Source organism: Hemicordylus capensis, chromosome 11 (assembly GCF_027244095.1).
Source record: "Hemicordylus capensis ecotype Gifberg chromosome 11, rHemCap1.1.pri, whole genome shotgun sequence".
In the NCBI taxonomy this organism is placed as follows: Eukaryota; Metazoa; Chordata; class Lepidosauria; order Squamata; family Cordylidae; genus Hemicordylus; species Hemicordylus capensis.
This window is the reverse complement of record NC_069667.1, coordinates 18,424,111-18,450,529: the sequence shown is the minus strand read 5'-3', so window position 1 is coordinate 18,450,529 and position 26,419 is coordinate 18,424,111. Positions and strand designations below refer to the sequence as shown.

Here is a 26,419-nt window from a genome sequence, read left to right as displayed (position 1 = left end):
CACTCATTTCATTTTAGATCCCGCTCAGGTTGAGTGTTGGACTAGGACCGGGTTCGAATCCCCATTCAACCTGAGAAATTGATTAAAACTTTAACTCAGCAAGGGAGCTCTCTGAAAAGGTTACTTGACCGGTCGCCATCTTAACCCAGAACTCCCACTTTTAACATGCTCCTGTTTAATTGGGAAGTAACTATTTTGAATGTAAGCCACTTTAAATGTGGTGCCAGCATGGCGTAGTGGGTGTGATGTCAGCCTACTGCCAGGTAGAACAGTGTTCAAATCCCCATTCAACCACGAAACTCACTGGGTGATGTCCGTGGGCCAGTGATGGCTATCTCAGCCGAACCTACCTCACAGGGTTGTTGTGAGGATAAAAACATAACCATGTACAGGTTCTCTTGAGCTCCTCAGAGGAAAAGTGGGATATAAATGTAGAAAAATAAAATAAAATAAATACATGCATGTAAACCACCATGAGCCATTTTGGAAAGGGTGGTATATAAATCAAATAAATAAAATAAAATGTCCACACAGATTGCCTTAATACTGCCGCCCAGAACTCATTCCGCACACAGATGTAAAGAATTACAGAGCACACTGCTGGAGATGCCAAGGACTGAACTTGGGACCCTCTGCATGAAACCCTGAGCTGTTCTGAGCACTGAACGGGGCTGGTTAAATGGGATAAATACATTTTAAAATAAATGTCACTGCCTCCCTTTGAGCAACGATGCTCATCGTAAGGCACTAGAGTACCTTGCAAAGCTAAAATCCATACCAGGCCAACACACCTGGTTTTACCTTACACAAACCTGCATCAAGAGGGCATGCCTACTTAGGGGCAGGGCATAGCTGAACGTGTTCCAAGTATAGAGGGACCTCTCCATTTAACTCCTGTCTTGACTACCCCTCCCTGGAGATGCTGAACGCAAAGCACAACAGCTCCAAAGATACTGCTTCTGTGCTGGAAAACAAGCGGCAAGGTACAGAAGCCACCCAGGGCTGGGTTTTATTTTTAGAGCCCCCTGGGCATGGTGCAGGTTTGTTCCACTGCCCTCCCTCTGGGAGTCGTGCCCAATTCAGAAACTCTTTAACAACTGTTCCTCACAAGTCCTCGGTTTCGTCAGAGCAAGCTGCAACAGTGACACTGTTTGAATCCACAGAACGCCATTTCTTTTTGTCTGCAGGTGACGAAACAAGCTTTGCAGGTGAGCCTCGACTCCACTTGTGCACCACGTTGTGGGGAGAGCTGGCCTTGTGCTAACAAGCGTGGGTGGCCCCCTCGGCTTAGCAGGGTCTGCCCCAGTCTGCATATGAAGGAGAGACTACATGTGGGAGCACTGGAAGATATTCCCCGGAAGGGTTGGGGCTGCCCCGGGAAGAGCACCTGCGTGCTCTCCCAAATAGGGCCGAGACTCCTGCCTGCAACCTTGGAGGAGCTGCTGCCAACCTGGGTAGACAAAGACTGAGCTAAATGGACCAAGGGTCTGACTCGGTATAAGAGTTTCCAAAGTTCGGGCAGAAAGGCAATTAACTGGACCCACACAGAGCCACATCTAGCCACGGCTCAAGGCGCTTCTAGAGGCTCCCTGCTCTTGGTTCATCCCCAGGCTAAGCGCCACGTACTTCTTGTCTGTCTCTGGTCCCACTGCAAACACTGACTGCTCCAGTGGGACAAATTCAAGGACAAGTGGAAGGCATAGACATCCTGCTCAGCAGGCATTTCGTTATCTCCGCGGCTTGTCCTTTGAGGAGGCTGCCCGTCGTTCGACTATGGCCGAGTCAGCACTTACCGAGAGTAAGCACAACTCAGCACCAATGCCCCAAATGCTGCAAGTTCTCCCGCTGCATGAAGTGCTTCCACCAGAGCGCTGGCCCTTTGGGGTACAGTTTGGCTTGAAGGCCCAGCAGCTACACTGTGTGTGGCCAACAACTTGTGGCGAGTGCTAGGAAGATTGTGCACGTGTGTCGCTGGAGAGGGGGGAGCACACACGGAGCCTCATCATCCAAGTTGCCAGCCAGGCATGCCATCTGCTCTACTGAAGTACAAGCAGGAAGCCTCCAGAAACTGTGTTCCAAGTCTGTAGTCCTGTTCAGCTAGAGGGGAAAAGCACCCATCCAGCAGAGGATGCTTGCTGCCCGGGCTGTTTGTGCCTCATTTGGCAGAACACGCCTGGAAGCAACTTCCTCCTTGCCGCCAAGTCCTGGTTCTTTCCTCCACCAGGCATTCAGCAGACGTTGCAGGAACTTCCCTCACTGAGGTCAGATCAACTGCCATCCGGCAAGGTCCGCAGAAATGATCCCCTATGAAAACCCGGTTGCTTCAAAGCCGGGAGGACTGGAACCGAGGGAGGCCCCTCCCACTGAAGGGGGGGGCAAATTTAATGCATAACCAAGTGGTGGGGGAAATAGCAGCACTCCTGGATAATCACCAGTGACCAACTAGCAAGCTGTAGGGAGAGACAGCATCTGCCCCAGAGCAGATTCTAATGGCAAGGGAAGAGGCAAGGAAAAATGAAGCCATTAGGAAGGCAGGCATGCAGGCTGCAATAGAAAGCACAAGACTAAAGATGGAGGGCTTGTGGACCCAGTGGAGTCAGAATTATCCGTCCTGTCCCACTGCCTTTTGGAGAGGAGCAGAAAGAAGAGGAGAGAGAGAGAGAGTGAGCATCATTAGTTTGTGTCCTTGTGCCAACAACCAGCTGAATAACCAGAAACTCTTCATCAGCACCCTATTCAGAGTAGGCACTTCTTAGAAAATCATAAAATGATTTTTATTATATACAAGTGCTCAAAAAAAATCTCTCATATATATATATATATATTTATATATGTATATACACACACACACACCCCGTTTGATATATCAAATTAAGGATCTGGTAAACAACACTGTCCAAAATAATCTCTTCTCATATCAACAATTAAAAAGTAACACACACACACACACACACACATATAGTATATATATTGGGAGGGTTGTGTTCTTTTCCCTTTTAAAAAAAACAACACCCCAGAGTTTCCTTTAAGCGCTTCCAAAGGCAAGTCCACGTGAAGAGTCTCTGTCCTCCTCACAAGATGAAAGAGAACTGAAGTCTGGACCTGGGGAGCCTCGGGCGCGCTTTCATAATGTCTGCAGACAAAAGAGAAGAGAGGCTGAGGTAGGTTGCTTAGTGGCGACCAGGGTGTGTTAGCTTTCCTCAACCCCGTTTAGCAGCTGCTTCAACTCTCAATCCAACCTGCCCAAAGAACCCGCGCCCGGCTTGGCTAGCAGGTCTTGGGGGCTCCCCCCTTCGTGTCTGTAGTGACAACGGGCACTACCACCACGGAGGGATGGTTATTTATCTTTTATTTATTGTTTCTGAAAAGGGCTTTCCTCTCTCCTCTGCATTTCGAGAACAAAAGGATCGCTCCAACACAAGTGCGGCTCAAGGGCGTGCCATTCTGTCTTAGAATTTCAAGCCGCTGGCTAAAGCGGCGTTGAAGGGTCTGAGAACAAACGTTTCAAGTGAGTAAATTCTCGTCACCTGCAGGAGAGGGCAGCACTGGGTATTTCTCTTCAGCCCTATGAGCGGATCGGGCCCACCAAAAGGAGAGGGGAGGGAGGAAGTTGCACCTCCCACAGCAAATCCACCAGGTTCACAGCCCAGTTTCCAGCAAGAGGGGTCTGCAAACTTAAAAACGCCGCCCCTTCTTCTCCTCCGACGCCAACAGAAAGACCGCCTGGCTGCCAAGGGGGCGGGGGCAGCCGCCGCGACATCCTCTTCCACTCCTCTGCGACGCAGCAAACTCGTTCTCCCTGGTCCGTTCATCATTCGTCTTGCCGACACACTATTATCTACTGTTGACATGATTAACTCTGTCGGGCGGGCTGTTGAACTCTATTTCCTCTAGTATTCTCTCTAAGTGCTGTATTAAGACCCGTTTTTTAAACCTAAGGGAGAGAGGGGAGGGGAGGAATTTAATGTTGGGAGACGGAGGCACAGGAAAGCAGAAGTAACGCACCAGAGGAGCTCAGTTACAAGCTTGCTCTTTGGAGTGAGAGGACCAGACTGAGGACATGGGTGAGCTCTTCCCTCTACATGAGGGCACTGAAGGCCGATTGGCTCTGTCTTCCGAGCGAGTTGGAGCAGCATCACCCTTTCACCGATACACGCCTCCTCCGAGGCTGGAGAACTACAATCCGCATCATGATGGGAGTTGTAGTTCACGAGTTGGAGCGCCCAGATTGCTTACTATAGAATATATTCGATTGCTGTAGAATATACAAGCAATAATGTTGACAGACCCTCCTCTGCATTTTCTCCAGAATCAGCTTATTGCATTCAACACCGATGTCTTTGCCAACCAGGCAGACGCTTCAACCCCAAATCTTTGTGCCATCAGGAAATCATCAAGATCCATCTACTTATCACCTATTGCTAAAGCACAAACAATCTGCCACTACTGGGGACTCTATATCAAAAGGAGTTGCTCAAAGAACATTCGCAACAGATAAAAGGACAGAAGCCCCCATTATAAAGATGTGTTTCAATATGGCATGTGTCGGCTTGATACAAACCTTGCGGCTTCCTTGATCGCAAATTCAATGAAATATTTTTGGATTTCCACCGGGCCTTGTACTTCTTCAAGGAGAGAGAAGATTTTTTCATAATCTACAATAAAAACCCCAAGAGTTAGATCAGGGCAGAGTTGGCAACGCCACCCAAACCACCCCTCCCACAAAGAGAGGACGCCCCTCCCCAGCTTGCTCCAAGAACTGGCTGGCACTTGTGCCCCTTTCAGGCATTCGCTATCCTCCTCAAGCTCACTCCTGACATTTAAGGACAAGAAGCTTCCACTTGACTCTTCCTTCCCGAGGTCTGGCAGCTTCCAGAACATCTCATGGGGCTGCTGGGAGGCACCCTCTGGCCTCATTTGGCTCGCTCGCTCGCTATCTTAGCTCTCATATATCTGAAAGGCCTCTTCTGCTTGCGTCCATTTCTCTCCCTGCCCACCCCCTTTGCAAGTGCAGCCCCACGGCTTTATTTAAAAACTACAATCTTGCTGCTCATCAGTGCTTGAAGATGCCTTAATATTGAGTCTATCCATCCACTGGTCCATCGAGCTCAGTCTTGTCTACACAGACTGGCAGTGGCTTCTTCAAGGTTTCAGGCAGATGGCTTTCCCAGCCCGACATGGAGATGTGGCCAGGGGGGGAACCTGGGACCTTCTGCACCCAAAGCAGAACCACTGCCACGGAACTACGGCCCCATCCCCTAAGGGAAATATCTTACAACAGACAGCACTCACATGCAGTCACCCATCCAAATACAAACCAGGGCAGACCCTGTTTAGCAAAGGGGACAATTCATTATTATTATTTTTACATTTATATCCCACTCTTCCTCCAAGGAGCCCAGAGCGGTGTACTACATACTTAAGTTTCTCCTCACAACAACCCTGTGAAGTAGGTTAGGCTGAGAGAGAAGTGACTGGCCCAGAGTCACCCAGCAAGCCCCATGGCTGGATGGGGATTTGAACTCAGGTCTCCCCGGTCCTAGTCCAGCACTCTAACCACTACACCACGCTGGCTCTCAAACTTAAAACAGAAGGTACAATCAAAACAATTCATGCTTGCTACCACAAGACCAGCTGTCCTCCCGAGTGATTGAGCTTGGCTTGCTCTGTTTCCAAGCACAATTCCAAGTTTTCTGGTGCTTGCCTTTAAAGCAAGTTCATGACTGAGGGGCGAGGGAGCATCTATCCCCACGTCAACCTGCCCGCACACTGATCTCTTTGGAATCCCTCTTCCTGGCTCTCCTCAGAGGGCAGGAGCACCAAGGGGTGACTGAAGAGACGGCCTTCTTGGCAAAGGTGCTCAAGCTAAGAGGGGCTCTCCCAGGATGGCCACCAATGCCCTTCACATGGTAGGCAAGGCTCTTTATTTTTCACAGGCTCCTTACAGCTGAGGGGATTTTAACTTCTGCCGGGGTGGTTTTTAGAGTTGTGTGGATGGTTCCTGCAAGTGGCTGGAGAATCTATCTATATTATTAATTCCTGTATTATTAAATCCTGTAGACAGACCACGGCGGGGGGGGGGGGGGAACCAGGGGGATGTGGCAAGCTCTGCCTCTGCTGTCGCCGCGACCAATGGCGGCGACATGTGTCAAGGCGGGAGGAAGGAGTGCGCGCCAGGAGACAGTTGACGAGACTCCATAGGGGTCGCGGTTGAGGGAGGTGAACAGTTGACCAGCTGAGGAACAACAAGAAGGGAGGAGAGACGCCTTCGGGAGCCTCTGGGCTGCCCAACAGCTGACAAGCACCAGATGAAAATGGTGGCCTGCTGCCCAGTGAGGTGAGAGGCTCTGCATGGGGGTCAGCAGAAGGTGGAGCAGAGGAGGGCAGGGGAGACTGGGGCAGAAGGTGGGGGGAGTGTACTGTCACACAGATGCTCTGTGCAGGGTCAGCTACTTTTCCTTATTGCAGGGTGGTATATCGACTCAAGGTTAGGGGGGGGGGAAAGAGAGAATCTTGCCAATTTACTTTTTAAGAAATGCACTAATTGATCAGTAATGTCAGATGATTACCTTCTTTTCAGTAAAGACCTAGTCACACTGAAACAAGTAGCCCTTTCCCAAACAGAACTAGCAAGTTCCGTATTGGTTAAGTTTGATTTTATCTTGTTTGTTTTTGTTACCAGTTTCACAAATTAACACTCAAATGGAATGCTCCCAGGGGAAATCTGGACCCTATTTTAACGGAGTGTACAACTGTTTATGGAAAATTTGTCCTAGAATTTGATTCCCAGCCAGCTGTTAATTTTATCCTCACTGTACACGTCCCAATGACTTTGGTTGTAAGCAACAAAACTATTGTTATTGCAGGGTGGCATATAAACATATAATATTGTTTAGAGATGTTCTCCAGGGCCCTCCCCACCTCCACATCATTCCTACAATTCACGTGTCAGTTCCCAGCCATGTCCCAGGAAAGGCCATCCAACAAATGGCACTTGTTAAAGCTGCCATTTTCAGACACATTTCCTTGAAAACTGAAGCCAATGGCTCTAAGCTTCCTATTGAGTGGGTTTAAGGTAGGAAGGCAGTAACAGAACGAGAGCTTCATCAGAATCAACGCTGTCAAATTAAGAGGTCTATAAACCTGCCACCACTACTTTACACCTGTTCAACACCTAAAAGCTAAAGACTTTATCCTTCCTCCCCACCCACTGTGTTTAAAGAACAGGGAGGCGCGTGCAAGCAAGAAGCTTCCCAAAAGACTGTAGAGCTTGTTTTTCCCCTTTCTTCCTTTTTTGCTGCCGCCGCCTGGAGTTACTTTAGCATGAGATGGTGGAAACGTATGTCGCCTTGGACGCTTACTTCTTCCAGGCTTGCGAACCTCCTTCATTACTTTGATTTTGATCACTTCATTGTTCCCTTCAAACATACTGGGTGTTATTTTAACTGAATTTGGCATGGCTCCCGACGTCGACTCTGCCATGAGTTTTTGGTCCTCTGGAGAGATGCTGTAGTTCAGGGGTCCCCTGATGAGGGAGTTGGCAATGGGCCTGTGGTCCAACCCATCCTCCCCCAGGCAGTTCAGTTCATTGGGAAGAGAGTCCACGTCGTTCGGGAGACTATCATCTGCAAGGGCAGCAGGCGAGGGGGGAACCGGGTGCACCGGCAGCCCATCCACCTGCTTGTCCAGTGACTGGAAGTTCTCTGCTCTCTTCTCCCCATTGCCATCCTGAACCATATTGCTGTTGGCATCTGCAAGAAACAAGGCTTCGTTTAGAAAGAGTGAAGAAGAAATCGGAATATAGTTGGGACAAAGGGTTTTGTTTGGAGCTTTTTTTTTTTAAATAGCTTTCTCACGTGAAGAGAACACAGCGATGGAAGGTGTCCCGATCGTCGCTGCTGCGGTGATCAGAAAAGGACTGAGGGAGACGGCGGGTAAGTATGTCTATAGCTAGCCGGGGGGGGGGGGGGGGAGAAGGCTACCGCCAAAATCAAGATTGCTCTGGAAGGTTCTGAGATTAGGCCTGCGTGTGCACAGACACCTCGGTGTGGTTGGACAATAGAACCACTCCTGAGAAACACAACAATACCAGAAGACTCAAAATGAGCCTCTAGAACAGGAGTAGGCAATCTGGGCTCTCCAACTTCTTCTAACTACAACTCCCATCTTTCCCAGCCACTGTCCTTATTGCCCCACTTGTAACATGCTTCTGTTTAATTGGTAAGTAACTATTTTGAATGTAAGCCACCTTAACTGTGGTGCTAGCTGGGTGTAGTGGGTGGAATGTTGGCCCAGTGCCAGGCAGAACAGAGTTCAAATCCCCATTCAGCCATGAAACTCACCGGGTGACTCTGGGCCAGTCACATCTCTCAACCTAACCTACCTCAAAGGGTTGTTGTGAGGATAATCATAATCATCTGGGCTCCTTGGAGGAAGAGCAGGAGAAGTGTAAAAATAAAATATACAAACACACTTCTGTGCAGAAATGGTAGGTATAAATTAAACTTTACCCAACACATTTGTCTTTTTGTTGGGTATTTTGAAGTTTCACTGTCTAACTCAGCTGCTTACAGTAAAATATTGTTAGAAGACATGCACGGGGGTGTGTGTTACACACACACACACACCCCTAATCAACGGCCAAATTCATTTTCTTCTGAGTCTAGGTGGCTGGCTGCACCTCATCTGTGAACACCTTTCCCCTTCTCCATTTTGTGGTGCCACATTTGATGGCCTACGATTCTCAAAGCTGTTTACATAGAAAGATACATACACAAATGAGATGTCCCCCTGTCCCCAAAGGGATCACAATCTAAAAAGAAACATAAGACAGCCACAGCAACAACCACTGGAGAGATGCTGTGCTGGGTTTGGACAGGGCCAGTTGCTCTCCCCTTGCTCAATAAAGAGAATCACCACTTTAAAAAGGTGCCTCTTTGCTCAGTTAGCAGGGCTTTAGGCACCCGATGAAGACTGACTTGCTTTCTCCATGCTCTCAAGTGGCCTTTGCCGCTGTTTTTATTGTTCTTATGATCTTGTTTTTGCCAGGTATTGAGAATTACCATAAGATTTTATTTTTAAGGAAAAGATGGGGTGGAAAGTAGAGTATAGAGGCCAAGACAGAGCTAGCATCTTGCTCTTTTTTCAGATTCGTTGAGCTAACTGAGCAAGGAGACACCTATTAAAGTGGTGGTTCTCTTATATTTAGCAGGGGGAGAGCAACTGGCCCTATCCATCCCCACCACAGCATCCCTCCAGCGGCTGTTGCTGGGGTGTAACTTAGATTTGTTTTTTTAGATTGTAAGCCCTTTGGGGACAGGCGACCATCTTATTCATGTAATTAGCTTTCTATGTAAACTGCTTTGAGAACTATGGTTGAAGAGCAGTATATAAATATTCATTGTCGCCATCGTAATATCTAGTGCAGCCGAGATCTGTGCCCTGGCCTCAAAGGTTCAAGTCCTATGGTGTGTAACACTGAAACATCTAACTGAGCATTGCTTAACAGTGGCCTTCTGAATTAGCAGGAAGTCACAAGCCAGGCAGTTCTGCAAGGCCATGAAAGGCCAGAGTCACCCAGGTTTGGTGCTTACAAAACACCCGAAACAGGAAGTACCAAGACAGCTCAACATCAATCCAAGCCTGCCCCATTTTCCTCAGTGGATTCAAAAGAAGTAGCAAAGATGAGAGATCTAAAATGCTTTTGGCAGGAGACAGAAGGAAGCCAGGAACAGCTGGCTCAGAAAGATAATATACTGGCAGATTTCATTATCTGAAGAGTTGTTATAAGACAGGCAGCCATTTATCCAAAGAAAGAACACAGGAAACCAACAATGGCCACAGATCAGGCCAGAGAGCACAATTTAGGTTGACCATCGGCTGGGCGGGGGGATGAGATCACAAACACTGCCTAGGGAAGGTATATAATTTAAAATGGCTTCTGAAGAGAATTTGCTCAGGTTCTTTTTGGTCTAGAGCAGTTGGACGGCGACAATGAAAGCTGTTTCTAGTGAGGCAATGAGCATTTTGCAACATGCAGCCTCTCCGAGTAACCTCAAGAGTCCTCCTCAAAGTAATCAGTTCCCAGTGTAACTCTGAGAGGCTGCTGCAGATACTCTTTGGCCTTTCCCAACATCATGGGCTCAGGAAAAGACACAAGGCATAAGATTAGAGAGCCACCTGCTGGTGACGAAAAGGAAAACCCCGGTGCTTTCCTCTATAAAGTTAAATCCTCCTTTGAGAGAGTGCCTATGAGAACCATTAATTAATGGCCTTGTAGATTATGAGTTAAAGCTTTAAGTGTGCATCCAAAGAGGCAGCGTGCACACAACATCAAGAAAGCACGCATCAGACCAGTAAATATGCACCGAGGGGCTTGGATAGCTTGCAGCTTCTTGTTATATGATCACAACCATGTGTTTGCTGCCATGAACAGGTAGGTGAGGGGCACAGACAGTTGTCCAGGGAGAAGATTTAGTAGAGAAAGTGCAAAAAGCATAAGAACAGAAACAATGGAGACCCAGCAGTAGCTCTAGTTACCTTTATAGGCTGGCATGGCTTTGAGGCTGGAATTGGCCAAGGCCCCAGCAGCGGAGGGGGGTCCCTTGCCCCCCACATGATTGGCGATCACAGGCGGCGACTGGGGCCGCCTCAGCAGCGGTGACATGCTACGCCTTCTTTTCAGGGAGGCAGGGGTGTTGGGCTCTCCTGGACGTTTGACCTTGTTCTGAGGTCCAGTTACAAATTCATCTGCTTCATCAATCATCATGCCCTGGGAAGTGGGGAGGGAAAAGAGAGAGAGAGAGAGAGAGAGAGAGAGAGAGAGAGAGAGAGAGAGAGAGAGAGAGAGTCCCTTCAAGACAACAATAATCGCTTTCCATCAGGTAGAGCAATGCCACTTGCTCCAGAATCATCAAGTGGGAAGTCGGGGAGCGATCACAACAGGAAGCCAGCCACTGGCTAGCTGTGCTTACCTTCTTGTCCTGCTTGAAAGGGTTCCCAAAAGTATGGAGCCTTTTGGGCTGGTCTGGGTCGATTTCTCGAAGTGGGGAAGGCATCATCTTGAGGTACTCCTGGTAGTTCCCCATCTGAGCCACAGGGATGCTGTGGAGGCAGTCTGCAACCAAGAGCCATGGACTCGGTTTTCAGAAGAGAAGGTCAACACCCCATCACAGCCCTCCCATAAACCTCCCCCATTAAAAACGGGGACTCAAGACACTCTTGCCCATCTACAGCGATTTGCCCAAAGATCCACCAGCAGATCTTACTTCTGCTCACTCCTGCTTTAAAGTGCAAACTGGGGTGCGTCAGCAGCATTCTTGACTCACACAGTATCCAGAAAGTAGTAACAATGAGGTCCCCATTCTGTTCGTTAACATGTGCCTATCTTGGATTGCTTGAGTGGGGTGAAGACAGCCCCTCATTTTTTGCAAATTATTCCTTAGTAGATTGCTAAAGAAAGACTATGAGATTTCCTCCCTCGGAAATCTGAGGCGAAGCTGGACAGGTAGCCGACAACTTCTGAGACACTTTACGTACAGGGTGGATTATGATTTAACCACCCCATGAAATCCTTCCCAATTCTCAGGATTCCTCAAATGCAAATCCCACCCAAAGGAAACCAAACCAGCAGCTCACTTCAATACCAACAAGGTGAGGCAACACTCACCTTCATCCTGGCCCAGAATAAGTTTGTGTGTTTTCAGTAGGTTAGTCCTCATCCTGGTCAACTGGTCTAGGAGATTGCGGCGAGGAATATCATAAGCATTCCGGTATGCCTGTGGCTTCAAGTCCTGGTTTGCGGGGGATGAATAGAAAAGAGCCTTGGTTAACCCGCCTGCTTCCAACTATCACTACTTAATCTGTATTCAAAACTCAATTAGTCTGCTCTCTTGTAAGGCGTATGCTGTCGCTTCCCATCCAAAAGGACAATGGCTGCGATCCACAGGGTTTTCCAAATGCAGACTAGGGCCCTCCAGAGAACCTCTCCTCTCCAAGTTCTGCTTTTAAAAAGGAGATCTAGTCAGCATGTCCTATTTGTGCTACTCATAGGACGACAAGTTCCCATGGCAATAGCCAAGGGGTGCCTCTTTCTGCAAGAGCCCAGAGTTATGGAATCCCCTCCTAGAAAGTTAGGAAAGCTACCTCGCTCTTTCAAAGGGGCTACCAGACTTTCCACTCTCACCAGGCCATTTCAGTGAAATCCAGGTTTCCCATGACTGTTCTGCTAAGGTTTGGATGCTACTATGGTTCTAGATTGGGGTTTTTAAAAACTGGCTTTGTAGTAATGCAATGTTTTACTTTGATGTAAACTGCTTTTGAATTGGTGCAAGAGTAGTACAAGAGTATTTTAATAAATAAAGCATCCAGAAAGGCCCAAGTTTCAAAGAATAAGAGGGAGCTGGCACTGCTGTTCACATTCTGGACACAGTGGCTGGGTGCTACAAAAGGCTTTGCAATCGGAGTCGGCAGTCCCAAAGCTAAGTCCCAAGTAGGGGTCTGTGCTCTTGTCTTTCAAAACAGCTTGTGTTCGCTGCTACTCCTTGTGCTTAGGCCAGAGTGGAGTAGACCTGACACTTCACAGACCCCGGCACAATTCAGCTGCATCAGAGCAGAGCTGCCACACAAGACCCCTTTACCTGCTCTTTTGCAAGACCTGAGCTGGTAAGGAATTAAGAGGAGGATGCAAGGCGAGAGCTGGGTTCGCCATCATGTGCCATATCAGCCTCACCTTATTCAAGAGTCCTATGTGAAAACCAGCAAATTCCTTCACGTTCATTTCAGACAGCCTGAGCGGAGATTCTCCCACAATGCCTTGAAGCAGCTGTTTGAAATCCCTGCTCTGGATCAGGGAGAGGCCACTGGAGTGGTTCTTCACCTTAATGCCAGTCTCTTGCGGCGCTTTCTTCCCCACCGAGCCTATTATCCGCTCCGACTCTATCTTCGTCTAAACAGAACCAGAAAGTACGTTAAGGGGAGCGGAAAGCACCGGCAGGCAATTCCAGCACAACACAAGATTCCAGCTACACCAAGGAGGCAGCCAAAGCCTGCCCTCGTTCAACACAGCGAGACCAAGCCAAGAACAGAGCCGGGGTTAAGACCACAGCGTGCAACAGGTCTCTGCAAAGACTGAAGGCAAACAGCTGGAAGCACGGTCGTGTTCTGGATAACCATTCGTACAACTGCACCAGCATTCAAGTCGCACAGGGAGTTTTCGCAAGTGACCCTAGAGACAGTTTTGCCCAAAGCAAGCCCCCACTGGCTCTTGTTCCTATCAAGGTAGCCTCTTCATATCGTCCAGGGACAAGCAGAAAATACAAACAGCACTTCTGATGCAAACAGCGTCACTTCTGGAAACGGCCATAGATCTCTCCATTGGGCAGGACCGAAGAGTGCGCCAGTGCTCACCCAGGGCAACAGCCAAGCTGGGTAAGCAATGCAAATGTTTGCACTGCTGCTTCACCTTGCAATTAGCCGCCTTAGCAGGCTGCGCTAGGAAAGATTTGTGGCATTCAAGAACCTTCATGCTCAGTATTTAAAATGAGCAGGAGTTGGCCCCAGCAAGGAAGACAGGAGGATTCAAGCTTTGCAACCATCGCCCAAGATTCAGTGCCCAGGAGCAACTAGTTCCACATGCCAGCAATTTCAAAAAATGAGTGCGCACAATATGGCATGGGAGCCTTCTGGTCAAAAATGCACACCCCCAAATCCCATTGATCTGGGATATAATATGCCTAATAGCTGGCTGGCTCCTATACCTAATGTTTTAACCTCACTTGCTAAAACAAAGAGCCTATGGCTAACTTCCTTTATCAGACGTTTCTCGGAAGAAAACATTCTGCCATTTAAACCTCCTTAACTACTGATGCATTATTCCAGCTGGAACCTTTAAAATTGGGGTAGCCAACCAGAAGCCTCTCCATGTGTCATTGGAACTACAGCTTCTATCACCCCCAGTCACAATTTATAGTGGCTGGGGATGATGGGAGTTGTAGTTTCAACAGCTGGAACACTGGCCACCCCTCATCTAGGTAACAGCCTGTTTTCCCTACAATACATGCACTTTCCTCTTTCACAAATCTTCTAAGTGGAATGTAGCATTTGGTTTGGTTTTTCCAACACTCAGGTCTTCTAATTCTACGGAGGACACAGGCATCAGCTGCCACAACACAAGTGCAATAAAACACTTAATAACAGGTGCAGCAATACCACTAACACAGACCTACCTACCTACCTCGAGGCATTGCAATGGTTTTATTCCAAGTCTAGCAAAACGAACACTGAGGAAGTTACAGGCTCTTGGAAAAAGAGATCTGAGTGTTCAAATCCCAGCCGTTTCCTACAGCAGGGGTTCTCACACTTGTGGTTGGGGGGATGATGGAGTTCGGGTCCAGCAACATCTGGGGACCCAAGTTCGAGAAGCGCTACTCTATAGTTTTACTTTGCCTTGGCTGTTCTGCTACACATTATTTGAACATTAGAGCCTTGCTTCAATAACTCTGAGTTCTGCCTACAGGAAATGATGTGTCTGTGTCTGTCCCTGTAACGCCAGTATCACCTAGAGCCAGCGATTATTAAACAGGCAAGAAATGCTCACACAGTTTCCTCCAACTATCCAAGACAGCAAAGTGGGGCAGAGGAGAGGAGTGCCCATGTCACTGCAGTGCCCGAACAGGCCCGCTGCTTTTTGCCCTCTCCCCACCTCGGCATCAAAAGTATCAGAAAAGGTGCTGTATACTACTGTAGCAAGGGCAGGGAGAGACATCTTATGTACAACTGGTACTTAATTAACCACGACATGGCCTAAAGCGTTAGCATGATCTAAGACCTAGTCTACATGCAGCAGGATCAGATGGTGGACTGGACTGTAGCACTGCAGACAGATGGCGGGAGACACCATTTTTGTTTATTGCTCTTCTATGCTTCTCCTCCTCCCTGCTCTGCAAGCAGAAAACTAGCAGAGAGCTCTCAAACATATTAAAAATGGGATCCATTTTAATTTCATTCCCACCTCATTCTGCTGCAAACGTAGAATTAGACTTTTTGCACTGTTACATAGAAGTTTGATAGAAAGGTTAAAAGCCAGAGCCAACACATTTGTGACTCTTACATGTTAAAGGGAGAGGTATAGTTTGACTAAGGGAAGATGATGCTCATTCCCTGAGCTACATCTTAGATGGCGCTTTTTAACACTAACAGAAGCAGTACTGCCTTTGTCCACCAACAGCACAGATTAATAGCGGCTTCTACTTCCATCTCGGCAAATGCCCACTGCCAGCAGTGTTCGGACAACCAAAACCAAGCAAATAGTTAACAGGTCACTCAGTCTTTAACCTCTTCCATTCCTCATCCTAGAGCCCCACCCAACCACCACCTGTTTGAAACAGAAATGCTATCAGGGTCTTTAGCCATCTTGAATGCAAAAAGAAAAAAAGAAAAAGAGAAAACAAAAAGAGGGACATTTTTTTTTTCAGGAGAGCAACACACACTAAAATATCATCAATTTACTTCTAATTGCAAAGGTGTTGATCGATACTACCTGTTGGCTGAGTTTTTTAAGGTAAGAGATAACACTGTAACTAAGTCCACAATCTAAATTATCTGATATCAGATTTGGAGCTCCCATCATCCTTAGGGCTTTCTTTAATGGCTATAAGGAAAACAAAATACACAAGAGTAAGAAGAGAATCAATCTGGGTTTTTTTGTTTTTTTTTAAAAAAAGTTTTAATAAAAAAAGATCTCACAGATCAATGCACATGAAGCCAGAGCACTGAGTTCATGCCCTAGTTTGCTGCTTTTGGAAGCAAGGATTCAAGTAGTACTTCTAGTGGTTTAGCCAGCTTGCAGTGGGGGTCAGACCACGTCACCAGCTTGGCACCGCTGGCTGTTTCGGCACAACGGCTTGAGACCCTGGTTGCCGGGATGATGCAAGTCCATACTATGGCATCTCGCCCAAGCTATGCAGGTAGTTTATGTTGCTCCTGCCCAGCCACCCGACTCCCTCCCTCCCTCCCTCCCCCAGCCCAGACAGTTCCATTAAATGCTGCCATCCTGGGGTACCAGGAGCTTGTCCACATGACTAGCAGCAGCACAGAGATCTGCAGTTACTTAGCCCAACCAGAAGCGGGGGAGAAGAGTCAAGACTTGTGCTAGAGAGCAACTCCAAGAGAATAAGGAGGGATGATTAAGTCATTCCAAGTTGCAAGCTTTAAGGACTTCTGAATACTGGTGTTTGAACCATTTGGCTCTGAAGAGAGCACGCACGCACGCGCGCACACACACAGAGTAATTATTCTGCCATGGACTATTCGTCACCAATCTGTTTAGAACCACCAAGCAGACAGAGAGGTACGTACCAGTAAGTAGTAAGGAGGCATGGTTTTTAAGTAGTTGTCCAGAGCTTGCCGCCACTTCAGATTTGGCTTAAGTTTGTGAACCTTAAACAAGTCATCTGTAAAGAAGAAGAACAGTTCAAGTCACAAAATGTGGATAACGTACGCTGCCATTAAAGTATCCCACCTATATCTTGCTCCACAGAATGACCCCGTTAAGAATGGAGATCCAAAGGATATGTATGCTTCTTAGAGCAGTTTCCCCATTGGACTTCCTCATTTTCTGGTATATCCATCTCACAAGAACAGCAGGAATCTACAGACCCCATCAGGGGCTGAAGCAGGATTTTTACTACCGCAATAAAAACCCAGTTTTCGCTTTTAACAAAGGGAAGAAACTTTGAAACTTCTGAAGCCCACCTGAGGGAAGGCAGGTGGCCACTGGAAAGAGGGCCTTCATTTGTGCAACTCCCTCCCTAGGGAGGCTCACCTGGCACCTACAGCATTATCCCTTTGACATTAGTCAAGTACCTGCTTATTCTCCCAGGCATTTAAAGTTTCAATGGGCTGTTGCTTTAGAATTGCTAATTTAACTGTTTGGATATTTGCACTTTTATATTGCACTTTGAAAACTTGGCCTTTTTTCCACTTTGTAAACTCCCTTGGAAAATTAGAGTGGGCGGTACAAAAACATTTTAACACACAAACAAAAAAGCCAACCGCTTGGAATATTTTCATCACTGAACCCAGCTTATTCCTAATGTCCCCTCATGATCCCAAGACAACTGGGAGAGGGGAACAGGAGGATGGTGAACATACCTCAAAATATTATTTTATATGCCAGATCATTAAAATGAAGGGTGGGGGGAAGGGAGGCATACTACCCAAGAAGATCTTCATAGCTTAAGAGCTACTGAACTATTTCCAACAAGTCATCCTGTAGGTCTCATTTTTTTGATGAGGCAGACAAATAACCGTGTTCGTTGCAAGAAGTGCCCAAAAAGGTACTCGACAGAAAGAATATCCAAGGCAATGGTCTCTAGTGACTGGGTATCCTCATGGCCAACCAATACCACCCACTTTCCATGGCCTTCCCATATGAGAAGGGATGGGCAACCCAGAAGCAGCAGGGCTTTTATTCACTCAGCCACATTTGGGCAGCCAATCACGCTCACTTTAACAATGTGGTGACCTCCTCGTGTAAAGAAAGGCAAACAATTCATCGCAGGCAGCACCAAACTAGGAGGAAGAATGTGGAGGAGTTGCATAAGCATCTGAGAAATAGGGTCCGATACGAGTGACGCAGCAGGGAAGTAACTTGCCTAGGGAGCAAGAGGTTGCTGGTTCGAATCCCTGCTGGTATGTTTCCCAGGCTATGGAAAACACCTATATTGGGCAGCAGCCATATAGGAAGATGCTGAAAGGCATCATCTCATACTGTGTGGGAGATGGAAATGGTAAACTTCTCCTGTATTCTAACAAAAAAACCCCCACCCGGCTCTGTGGTCGCCAGGAGTCGACACCGACTCGACAGCACAACTTTACATGAGAAAGGGCTCATGTAGGGGAAAATATTCCCTCTGATGTAGGGTTCTTTCTTCATGCATGGCAGAAATGAAATTTAGAGGGACTGTCACAAAATGGAGTTGTCCCAAGTTCCCTTTTTCTTTGGCCCAGAGAAGCAAAATGTGAGTGGTTCACTACACCAACTACACTGGAGAAAACAGAAGGTTGGAGTAACCCTGTGCAAAGAGAAAGTGGAGTGGTCCTCAGCAGCAGTGTTCTCTCTAATTTTCTTCATCTGTGTGCAGGATGAGTTTTGTTCTGAGCGGCTGTATCAAGGCAGTGTGTGCACACATGGATTCAGAGTGGGACCTTCCTGATTCAACCTGAGCGGGATCTAAAATTAACTGGGCAGACATCAAAAAATGTGTGAGCGTGTGCATATGCGCACGCCTTAGAGGGAACACAGCTCAAGCTCAGCAGTTCTTAAAATCCTATCAGAGAGGGTCCCTCCCCCACGGTACAATTTGAGGTGGGACGGGAGTTGGTGGTACAGGGCTTGGGTTTCTCCACAGGTATATTCCCAAGTCTTCAAACCAGCTTTTTGAAATCTTGAAGCCACTTCGCCCCAGGGAAGCAAATGGGCTGAGAGGGGTTAATACTTTCCAGAAGACGGGCGGGAAGCAAGTGTGACCCTCTTTGGGGCCGGATGTGTTCCTACACAGGAGACAGGAAGTCGTCCAGGACACCCGCGCTGCTGTTTGTCATCCCCATGTTTGCAGAGCAACCGAACTGCACCACAAACATCTTGCCTGTGACTCATGCAGTCTGGCATCTCCACCCTGCTGCTTGTGCGCCATTAGTCAGCTGCACTGAAAACTTAAGGCCCGCAAAGAACACGTGAAGGAGAGGTACAGATGCTAAGGAGGGGTCCCCACCACCACCACATTTGTTTTCTATCACAAAAGCAAAGGGTGGCAGAAAAGAGCTGTACATCTTGTACAGCACAACCAGCAGGTCCTAATCATGACTCTGAAGTCCACCTACAGGGCAGAAACACGCTTGCACTGCTGAACTAAAGTCTCTGGTGTTTTCCAAAAAGAAAAGAGGAGAGGGAATACACAGCAGTTCTCAGATGGGGCGAGAATTGGGCCACAGATTGGAACCGATGACCAGAGCCCCATTGTTAGGCTCCAGGTGGAGAAGAAGGTGGTCGATTAGGAGCGTGCTACACACAGCATACGCTTTCTGGCTGCTAGACAAACCCACACAAAGCTGACACGTCTCTTCCCACAAAACCCACAAGGCTTAGCAGTGATCGAGTCAGAGCCCATCTGGGGCACTCTGCACAATGCTTAACAAGCAGGATCTAGGAGAAAATAAGCTGAAGAACTAGATGTGCTAGATAATTTCTATACTACTTTTAGTGTGCAGAGTTTTACAACCCAGCCCGCCTCATCACGATAACCCTGCAGAACAGGAAGTTTGTATTCTAGATAGGGAGCAGAAGAGAACATGACTTTCCCAAGGCAATCCGGTGATGCTAGAGGCAAGCAGAGGTTTGGACCCAGAGTTACCCCATGGACAACATTGGCTCTGTTATTTAAATAAAAATTTTGCTGTGGGCGTCAAGTCCTTTTGAGCAGCATTATAAGCTAACTTGGAGGAGGTCCTTCTAGATCAGTGTCCTTCAGTGTAAAGCCCTGGGGCCAATGGTGGCTTAAGTATAGCTCCCTAACTAATGGTTTATTGGGCCTGTGTGAACTTTCAGCCAAAGCCAAATACTCTGTACAGCCCCGCTGGCACCAGGCAAGGATAACTATCTTCACTGTGCAGTACTGCGTTTTGCTCAGTGCTGGTGAGGTGCTCCTTTAAGGGAAATGGAGCCCTCGTGAGCCCCTGCACCATCCTGGAAGGTGTGCACAGAGTGCTGGGAGGTATAGCCCACTTTCCTCCTAAAATGCTTTAAGCAAAGGCTTTGTCCCTCTTTATGGGTCTGCTTGCACTGGGAAAACTGCAGTTCTGTGCGGAGGTCAGCACAGTGGGAAGTGGTTCTCCCATGGAACTGGTTTTTGCCCAAGTGTCCCCTCCACCCGTGAAAAATATGTAGGTCACTGTTCTAGATTGAAAAGCAAGGGCAGGGATCCACAGATTTACTTTGCTTCCGTACAATCAATCCAATGGGGAACCAAGTCCACCAGAGGTACTTAATTCTGGCAGAAGAGAGGGAGCATGGGAAGAAGACCCCCCTCCCCCAATTGTGCCATGGTTCGAGTCCGCTGGGGGGTTCCTTCTTCCCCACACATCCCTTCTCAAAAACGAAACCAAAAAAACAGGGGCCACACAAGCTGCTGCAAGAATATCCAGACACCACACCCTGAAAGAGGGAAAAGAATGGAGGTTGAACCTTACTCCAATTAAGGAAGAAGCTACGAGTCTAGAGGTGAGCAGCTTCAAACATGCACTGGCAGCAGGTGGCTCTCCTCCTCTGCTGCAGAGAAAAAAAGGGAGAGGGGGTGTAAACATCCTCTTCTCCCCATGCAGCCATTTGCAACAGTCTAGACTCTCTGGTCTCCCATCCCGTTGTAGAAAACGGCTGGCCAGACAGACACACAGCACGGACAACACAGACAGGCTACTATCCTACTTGGCTGGGCTGCAAGGCCGTACGGTGCTTACCGAGGAGAGGAAGGAGGACCGGATAGTTGTAAGGCATCACAAAGAGATTGACGCATGTCAGGGTGGTGCTGGCTTTTAAGTATCCAAAGGGATGGCAAAGCTCACTGTATTTTCCACTGCTGCTCACGAATACCTGGGAAGAACAAGGCGGGAGGGAGGAGGCAAGGTTTACCCACAACAGCAACTGAGCTTCTGATCCATTTTTAAACAAGAACAAGGAGCTAAAAATACAGTGGCAACTTTCTGGCTTGGTTTGTTGTAATGGTGCAAATATCAAGACCAGTTACACAACAAGTATTTGCTCCCTTGCACAGGCAGGACTTCTCACCTATGCCATTTGCTGCTAGGGCTTTGCCCATTTACCGTCTTCCAACATAATGAAACTGCAGCTTCGTTGCTAAACAGGGCCACCATCTCACCAAGATTCTCCAGATCAGCACAGAGACACTTGCTCGCTACCCTTATTGGATATCTAGCCAAACCAGGTGTCGTCTCCCATCAGTGGACATTAAGGTTTCAGAAGGAATTTTAAACACACTGGATTTGTCCAATACTTTGTGCATGTGACCACCACAAATCAGTTAATGCCTATGTTAGTCAGGGATCTGCCTGCCTCTCCATCTCAGTGGACCGGGACTGCAGAATGCAAGTGCAAACAGATCCGAACCCTGCCAGCAAGAGAACCGTTTCCTGCTTCTTGCTGAGTTACAGATCTTTTCTCAACTAGCAGTCTCTTTTCTTGTCCAGGCGAATGGGGGCAAAGAGAAACGAGTCCAAGTATGGTGGGGTGTATCTCAAATGGAGTGACTCATGTGAGCACAGAAAGATCTTCCCCTTAGTGGATGGGGCCATAGTTCAGTGGAAGAGCACCTGCATGCAGAAGGTTCCAGCTTTACTTCCTGGAATCTCCAGCTAGGGACCCCTGCCTGAAACCTTGGAGAGCTGCTGCCAGTCAGTGCAAACAATATTGAGCTAGACAAACCAAGGGTCTGACTCAATATAAGGCAGCTTGGACAATGATTTTCCTCCATTTTCTTTTGGAGTCAGCACTGCGTACAATTCACAGGGGTGTGTGTTATAATTGGAAAGTTACCGTCTTACAACACCTGACCAGTCTCCCATTTAGCAGATTAGGCACATGGTGACCCCACATTAAACGGCCTCACAATCTCACAATTTAAAAGCAGTCAACCACCCACCGAATAATGCATCAGGGCTTCTTCTGTCCTCACTGTGAATTTGGTGCTTTTATGAAATGCAAGCGCTGGAATTACTGCTGCCAAGGACAGGTCCTAGTTGCCTTGCGTGGTTTCTAGCTCACTTCCTATTGGGCGCTTCAGCTTTGGGACCCTGGCAAGTGGGCACCTCACACATACCTGCCAACATGCATGGGGCGACTTCCGCTCCAAAATGTACTGCGTTAAGGGCGACGGCTCAAGCTCATACTTGTCAAACGGAAGCTTGTCGATAACCATGGGCTCACAGTCCACGCAGGAGAACCTCACCACAGGATGGGCTGTGCGGGGAGGCTTGGAAGGAAGAGGAGAGTCATAACCATTTAAGAGAGCAAAGGGAAGCCATAACTGGCCTGCAATCAACTCCAGGTGCATCTGCCTGCCACCAAAGAACTGAGAGACATTTTGGGGCATCATGGGTGTTATTCACTGGAGACCACACTTCTCAAAGTGGAAGACAAGCTACAACAGATAGCACAAGCCACTGATAGCAAAAAACATAGTGCACTATCCAGCACTTTTCCTAAAATGTATCGTGTATATTATTGCAGTCATCTTTGAACACTCTAGGACAAGGGCAGGCAGATGTGGCCCTCCAGATGCTGCTGAACTACAACTCCCATCATCCCCAGCACAACTGGCAAACAACAAGTTTGCCCACCCCTGCTCTAGAAGGTAGGTCAAGATTAGGCCTATGTAAGAAGCTAAGAGATAGAGGTGGACTAGGGCCATCCAGTAGCCTCCTAGCAGGGCTGAGATTTGGATCAGAGGCTTCAGCTTACACTCTCGGCTAATCATGTACCACTAAGATTAATCTATACTAGCAGTATGTGCATAGTTGTTTTAAAAACCAGTTACCTACCAGTGTTGGTGAATTTTGATCAGGCCAAAATGATTCTGGGATTGGCCAGTGTCCAACAGGAACACCCGTTTTGGGGTTTGGCCGCACGTAGATAAGTTTATGACAACTGTGCCATGGCTGAGAACCGAAAGAATTTATGGGCCTGGTGGCATCCACTAGTCCATCTAAAATCCAGAAGGAAAACAAGAGGGCAATAAGGAACATGGCACATTAGCTTTTCAGTTAATCCCCACTTAGATGTTCTACTGTTACTGAACAAAAGTTGTCTTTAATCTGTTCAACATTAAACACATTTATAACAAGAAGAAAACTCATGTTTTGGCCACATTTCTGGGGCAGGGTAAATGCAAAGGCAGAACCTTCAAATCAATTGCCCACAAAGCCCTGGACTTGCAACTCCAAGATCTGCAATTCCCCCTCCCCATCGGCCTTCTGAATGAGTCACACCACTCCTCCATTTGGCCTTTGTTTCAACAGGCTAGTTTGGTTGTTTGCAGGTTCTGTCCTTCTGAATTTTGTCTACTAAGTTTTGTTTGTATTACCAAACTGTTTTGTCAAAACACAACTGAGTACTGGAAAGGCGGGTAATAATGGTTTTAACAGAAAGTCAATTTCAGCAACAATATCGCTTGGTCGTGAGAGGTCTGCCATGAAATGAAGCTAGCATGTCTGTTCAAAGATTATTAATTAGCATCAAGAGTTTACTGTACCTTCCCCAATATGGGGTGGATCTGGTCCTGATTTTTCGAAGTTAATGACAACACCACTCTGAACTTTCTGAGCTAATGATTCCAAGCACTGGTTTAACATTCTTTGCGTCCGAACACAATAGGAGCGTCCTACAGTAAGAAAGCAGAAAGAGAGTGAGGCTGTGGGAGACAGGCTTTGGCAACTTTACTTCTATAAGTGAAAGGAAACCTACTGCAAAGCTACAGTCCGCAGCAATACCAAGTCCAAGGCATTGCTGCAGGTTAAACAGTGCTCAGGAAAGAAGTAGCACTTGCAAATACTAACAGGGCTAAGGTTGAGGCCAACTTTTCACCACCGCCATGCTCTGGAAAAAACCCTATACGATACGTAATATCGTATGCAGGATGCACAATACACTCCTGCCATTAACACCCAAATCTCCCCTACTTCAGAGGATTGGGCTGACTGAAGCTACTGAGAATGTTCAGTATTGCTGGCCAAAATCGCCACCCTACAAATAGTGAAATCCAATGCTACCTCTCTGCAAAACTAAACCCTGAACTGAATAAAGTCCAACACTTCCAAACCAGGGAGAGGAAAACTAACTTTCCCCCCTCTTCCTAATTTGGAAAAAGTCATGAACAGCACTCAGTGCCTTGATAAACAAGTTTGGATCTTGCATCTTCAACGTACAGAAGCAGAGAGATTTCACATAAGAACTTCTTCATGCTTGGAAGAAGATCAGAGATCTTTGGAAATAACACAGCACACCCACCCACAAGGCCCATATTCGTTTGGCTCGAGGACCTCAACAGCCAGTCATGGTGTTTTAAAGACAACTCAGCAGGCCCCCAGAAAGGCACATCTCGAAGGGATGAAAAGAGAATGGAATACCCCTTCCTTTGCAGACAGAGTGGCAGCTTCTGCTTTAGAATTGTTCTGCCAGTCCTAAGCAAGCTGCTACTGATGATAGCGAGGAAGAGGAAGATTGTACACATATGTGACTCTTAAGAGGCCTGCACAGAAGTATAAGCACGGGCATGATAGATATTATGTGGAAAATACAAGCCAGGGAAAGCACACTGATGAAACATTCTTCATTACTTCCAAGCAAAAAGATTTGCAAGAGACCACCCCCAGCACACACCCCCAGCACCAAAGCAGCACTACCTCCTGTGACTTCACACATCTGTGTGATAGCAGACTCGTCTGTGGGGACACTCCCTAGTTGTTCTGGTTCCACTGAAGAGGCTCCCGGCAAGCGCAACACAAGGGCAAATAGCCTTTGATCCCAACGAAATGGTTCTTTGGTTAGCTCGCTCCCAGGCAAGGGGGAATTCAAAGGAAGATGTAGCTAAAGACAGATAATTCATCTCAGAACTTCACTGAAACAATAGGCACACTTAATCACAAATCGAAGTGAACACAAAACAGATTCAACTCCCTGCCAAAAAATCCCCAGCTTATGATCTCTGAATCATCCAGCAGTTTACAGAGTTAAGCAATGCCAAGTGGGCAAAAGGAAAGTCTATGTATGGATCTATCTCCTATTAGCCCTATTTTTGTATGGATGTATTTCCTACAGTACTTCTTCAGTGCAGCAGCTAGGGAGTTTGATCTGAACATGGGAAAGTTCTGAATGGGAATAGTAACTAAAGCTCTCTACGCTGCTACACCACAAATGCTGTAGGAAAGGAACGCAGACGCCAATCCTGAAGGGCCATCAAATCCAGCTGTGGCCAACTAGATGAGATTCCTCTGGGAAACCCATAAGCAGGACATGGAAGTTGTAGGCTTCTCCCACCAGGCAGTCTTGAGTGGTATACTGTGTCCTAACATGGACATTAAATTTAGCCGTCAAGAGAACATGCCTATGTTAGACTTGCCTCCACAAATTTATCCCCTTTTAACTCCATCTAAGTGGGTAGCTATCACCACATGCAGCGAATGCCACAAATTAATCCCGTGGTGAAGTATCCATACTTTGGTGAAGCAGTACTTTTTCCTCCTCTGTCTTGATCTCCTGCTAATCAGGCTCACTGGATGACCCAGAGTTCTAGTGTCAGAGGAGAGAAAATGTTCTCTCCATTCACTACTTTTACCATACTCCCCTCAGTCTTTCCTAAGCTAGGGTACCCCAAAGTGTTTGGGCCTTTTGTCACAGACTCAGTAATGACGTTCACAAAGTGGCTTTGGACACATCAATCTCTCTCAGGGTTGCTGAGAGGTTAACACGTCCCTGAAAGAAAGTGTAGAGCAGTTTAACAAGAGTTCTGCAAAAAAAACCCTTATCCAATTAAATTCCAAGTTGCATCAGGCAGCTGCAGAACTATACAATTGCTGTACTTCTCAACTCCGAAGAAACGTTTCATGTTCACTGGCAATATTTTGCAGTTACCACTTTTGCAATCTCTTACCTCTTCTTGAACCCCAGCGGTATTTGTCAGTTTGTTTCCATCTGTGATGGTAATTAAAATAGATGGCTCTAAGAAGAAAGGGTTCCTCCCCTACAGAAAGGAAAGAATAAAATAGTTTTCGTCCGTGTGTAAAATGCAGCGGTGGCACACGCCTAGAATTTAGAATCTTCTAAAGATGCACCAATGTCTGCTTTCTCCTTCTGCCAGAAACTACTCACCAGGTTTGCCTTCAGTTCTTTAGTGTTAAGAAAAGCAGATGGGGAGAGTGGGGCAAGATGGCCAGCAGATTGGAGAAGGCATACTAGGGTTCGAGTGTAGTAGTCAGAAGTGCAACAGAGTTGCGCTCCAGAAAGGCTGGGTTCCATTCCACTCCCCTGTCCAGCATGCAGCAAGACAGCCTAACGGCATCTTCGCTCCTCTCACCCCAGTGCTGCTGCAGCCAGCCAGCAAGGAGCTGCGCCCAAGGTTGCTGCCTTCTCGCATCCACCGTCAAGCAACAGTTGGGGCAGGGAGGTGGACCACTGAATACTAGCTGAAGGCTGGGGCAACTGCTGCAGCCTCTGCTGGTTATGTGATGGGATAGCAACGAGGCCCCAAAGAGTCTACTTCACGTCTTCTAGGTACGTCACAGAGCGTTCAGATCCATTTCTCCAGCAGCGCTGCAAAAAGGTTTTTCAAAGGATGAAGCAAGGGAATAAAAA

The 26,419-nt window shown here is 47.4% G+C and overlaps 1 protein-coding gene across 6 annotated transcripts in view; it reads right to left on the bottom strand.

The window, feature by feature from the left end:
• Positions 1-2,749: 2,749 nt before the first annotated feature.
• The window catches only part of LOC128335486 (integrator complex subunit 6-like), a 39,354-nt gene continuing 15,684 nt past the window's right edge, over positions 2,750-26,419 (bottom strand). For 3 of the 6 annotated variants that reach the window (XM_053273853.1, XM_053273854.1, XM_053273852.1), the window contains 16 exons: positions 25,719-25,808; positions 24,472-24,655; positions 23,322-23,450; positions 22,612-22,775; positions 21,891-22,043; positions 20,515-20,647; positions 16,357-16,451; positions 15,539-15,649; positions 12,731-12,946; positions 11,669-11,792; positions 10,974-11,116; positions 10,540-10,771; positions 7,362-7,751; positions 4,562-4,655; positions 3,528-3,934; positions 2,750-3,133 (listed from right to left, as the gene is read on the bottom strand). In XM_053273853.1, the coding sequence (XP_053129828.1) occupies positions 3,835-3,934; positions 4,562-4,655; positions 7,362-7,751; positions 10,540-10,771; positions 10,974-11,116; positions 11,669-11,792; positions 12,731-12,946; positions 15,539-15,649; positions 16,357-16,451; positions 20,515-20,647; positions 21,891-22,043; positions 22,612-22,775; positions 23,322-23,450; positions 24,472-24,655; positions 25,719-25,808 (2,358 nt within the window). In that variant the 3' untranslated portion in view covers positions 2,750-3,133; positions 3,528-3,834. Of the gene's footprint in view, positions 3,134-3,527; positions 3,935-4,561; positions 4,656-7,361; positions 7,752-10,539; positions 10,772-10,973; positions 11,117-11,668; positions 11,793-12,730; positions 12,947-15,538; positions 15,650-16,356; positions 16,452-20,514; positions 20,648-21,890; positions 22,044-22,611; positions 22,776-23,321; positions 23,451-24,471; positions 24,656-25,718; positions 25,809-25,936; positions 26,412-26,419 lie in introns of those variants that run through there. The other 3 variants (XM_053273856.1, XM_053273855.1, XM_053273857.1) reach the window with 2 other exon arrangements.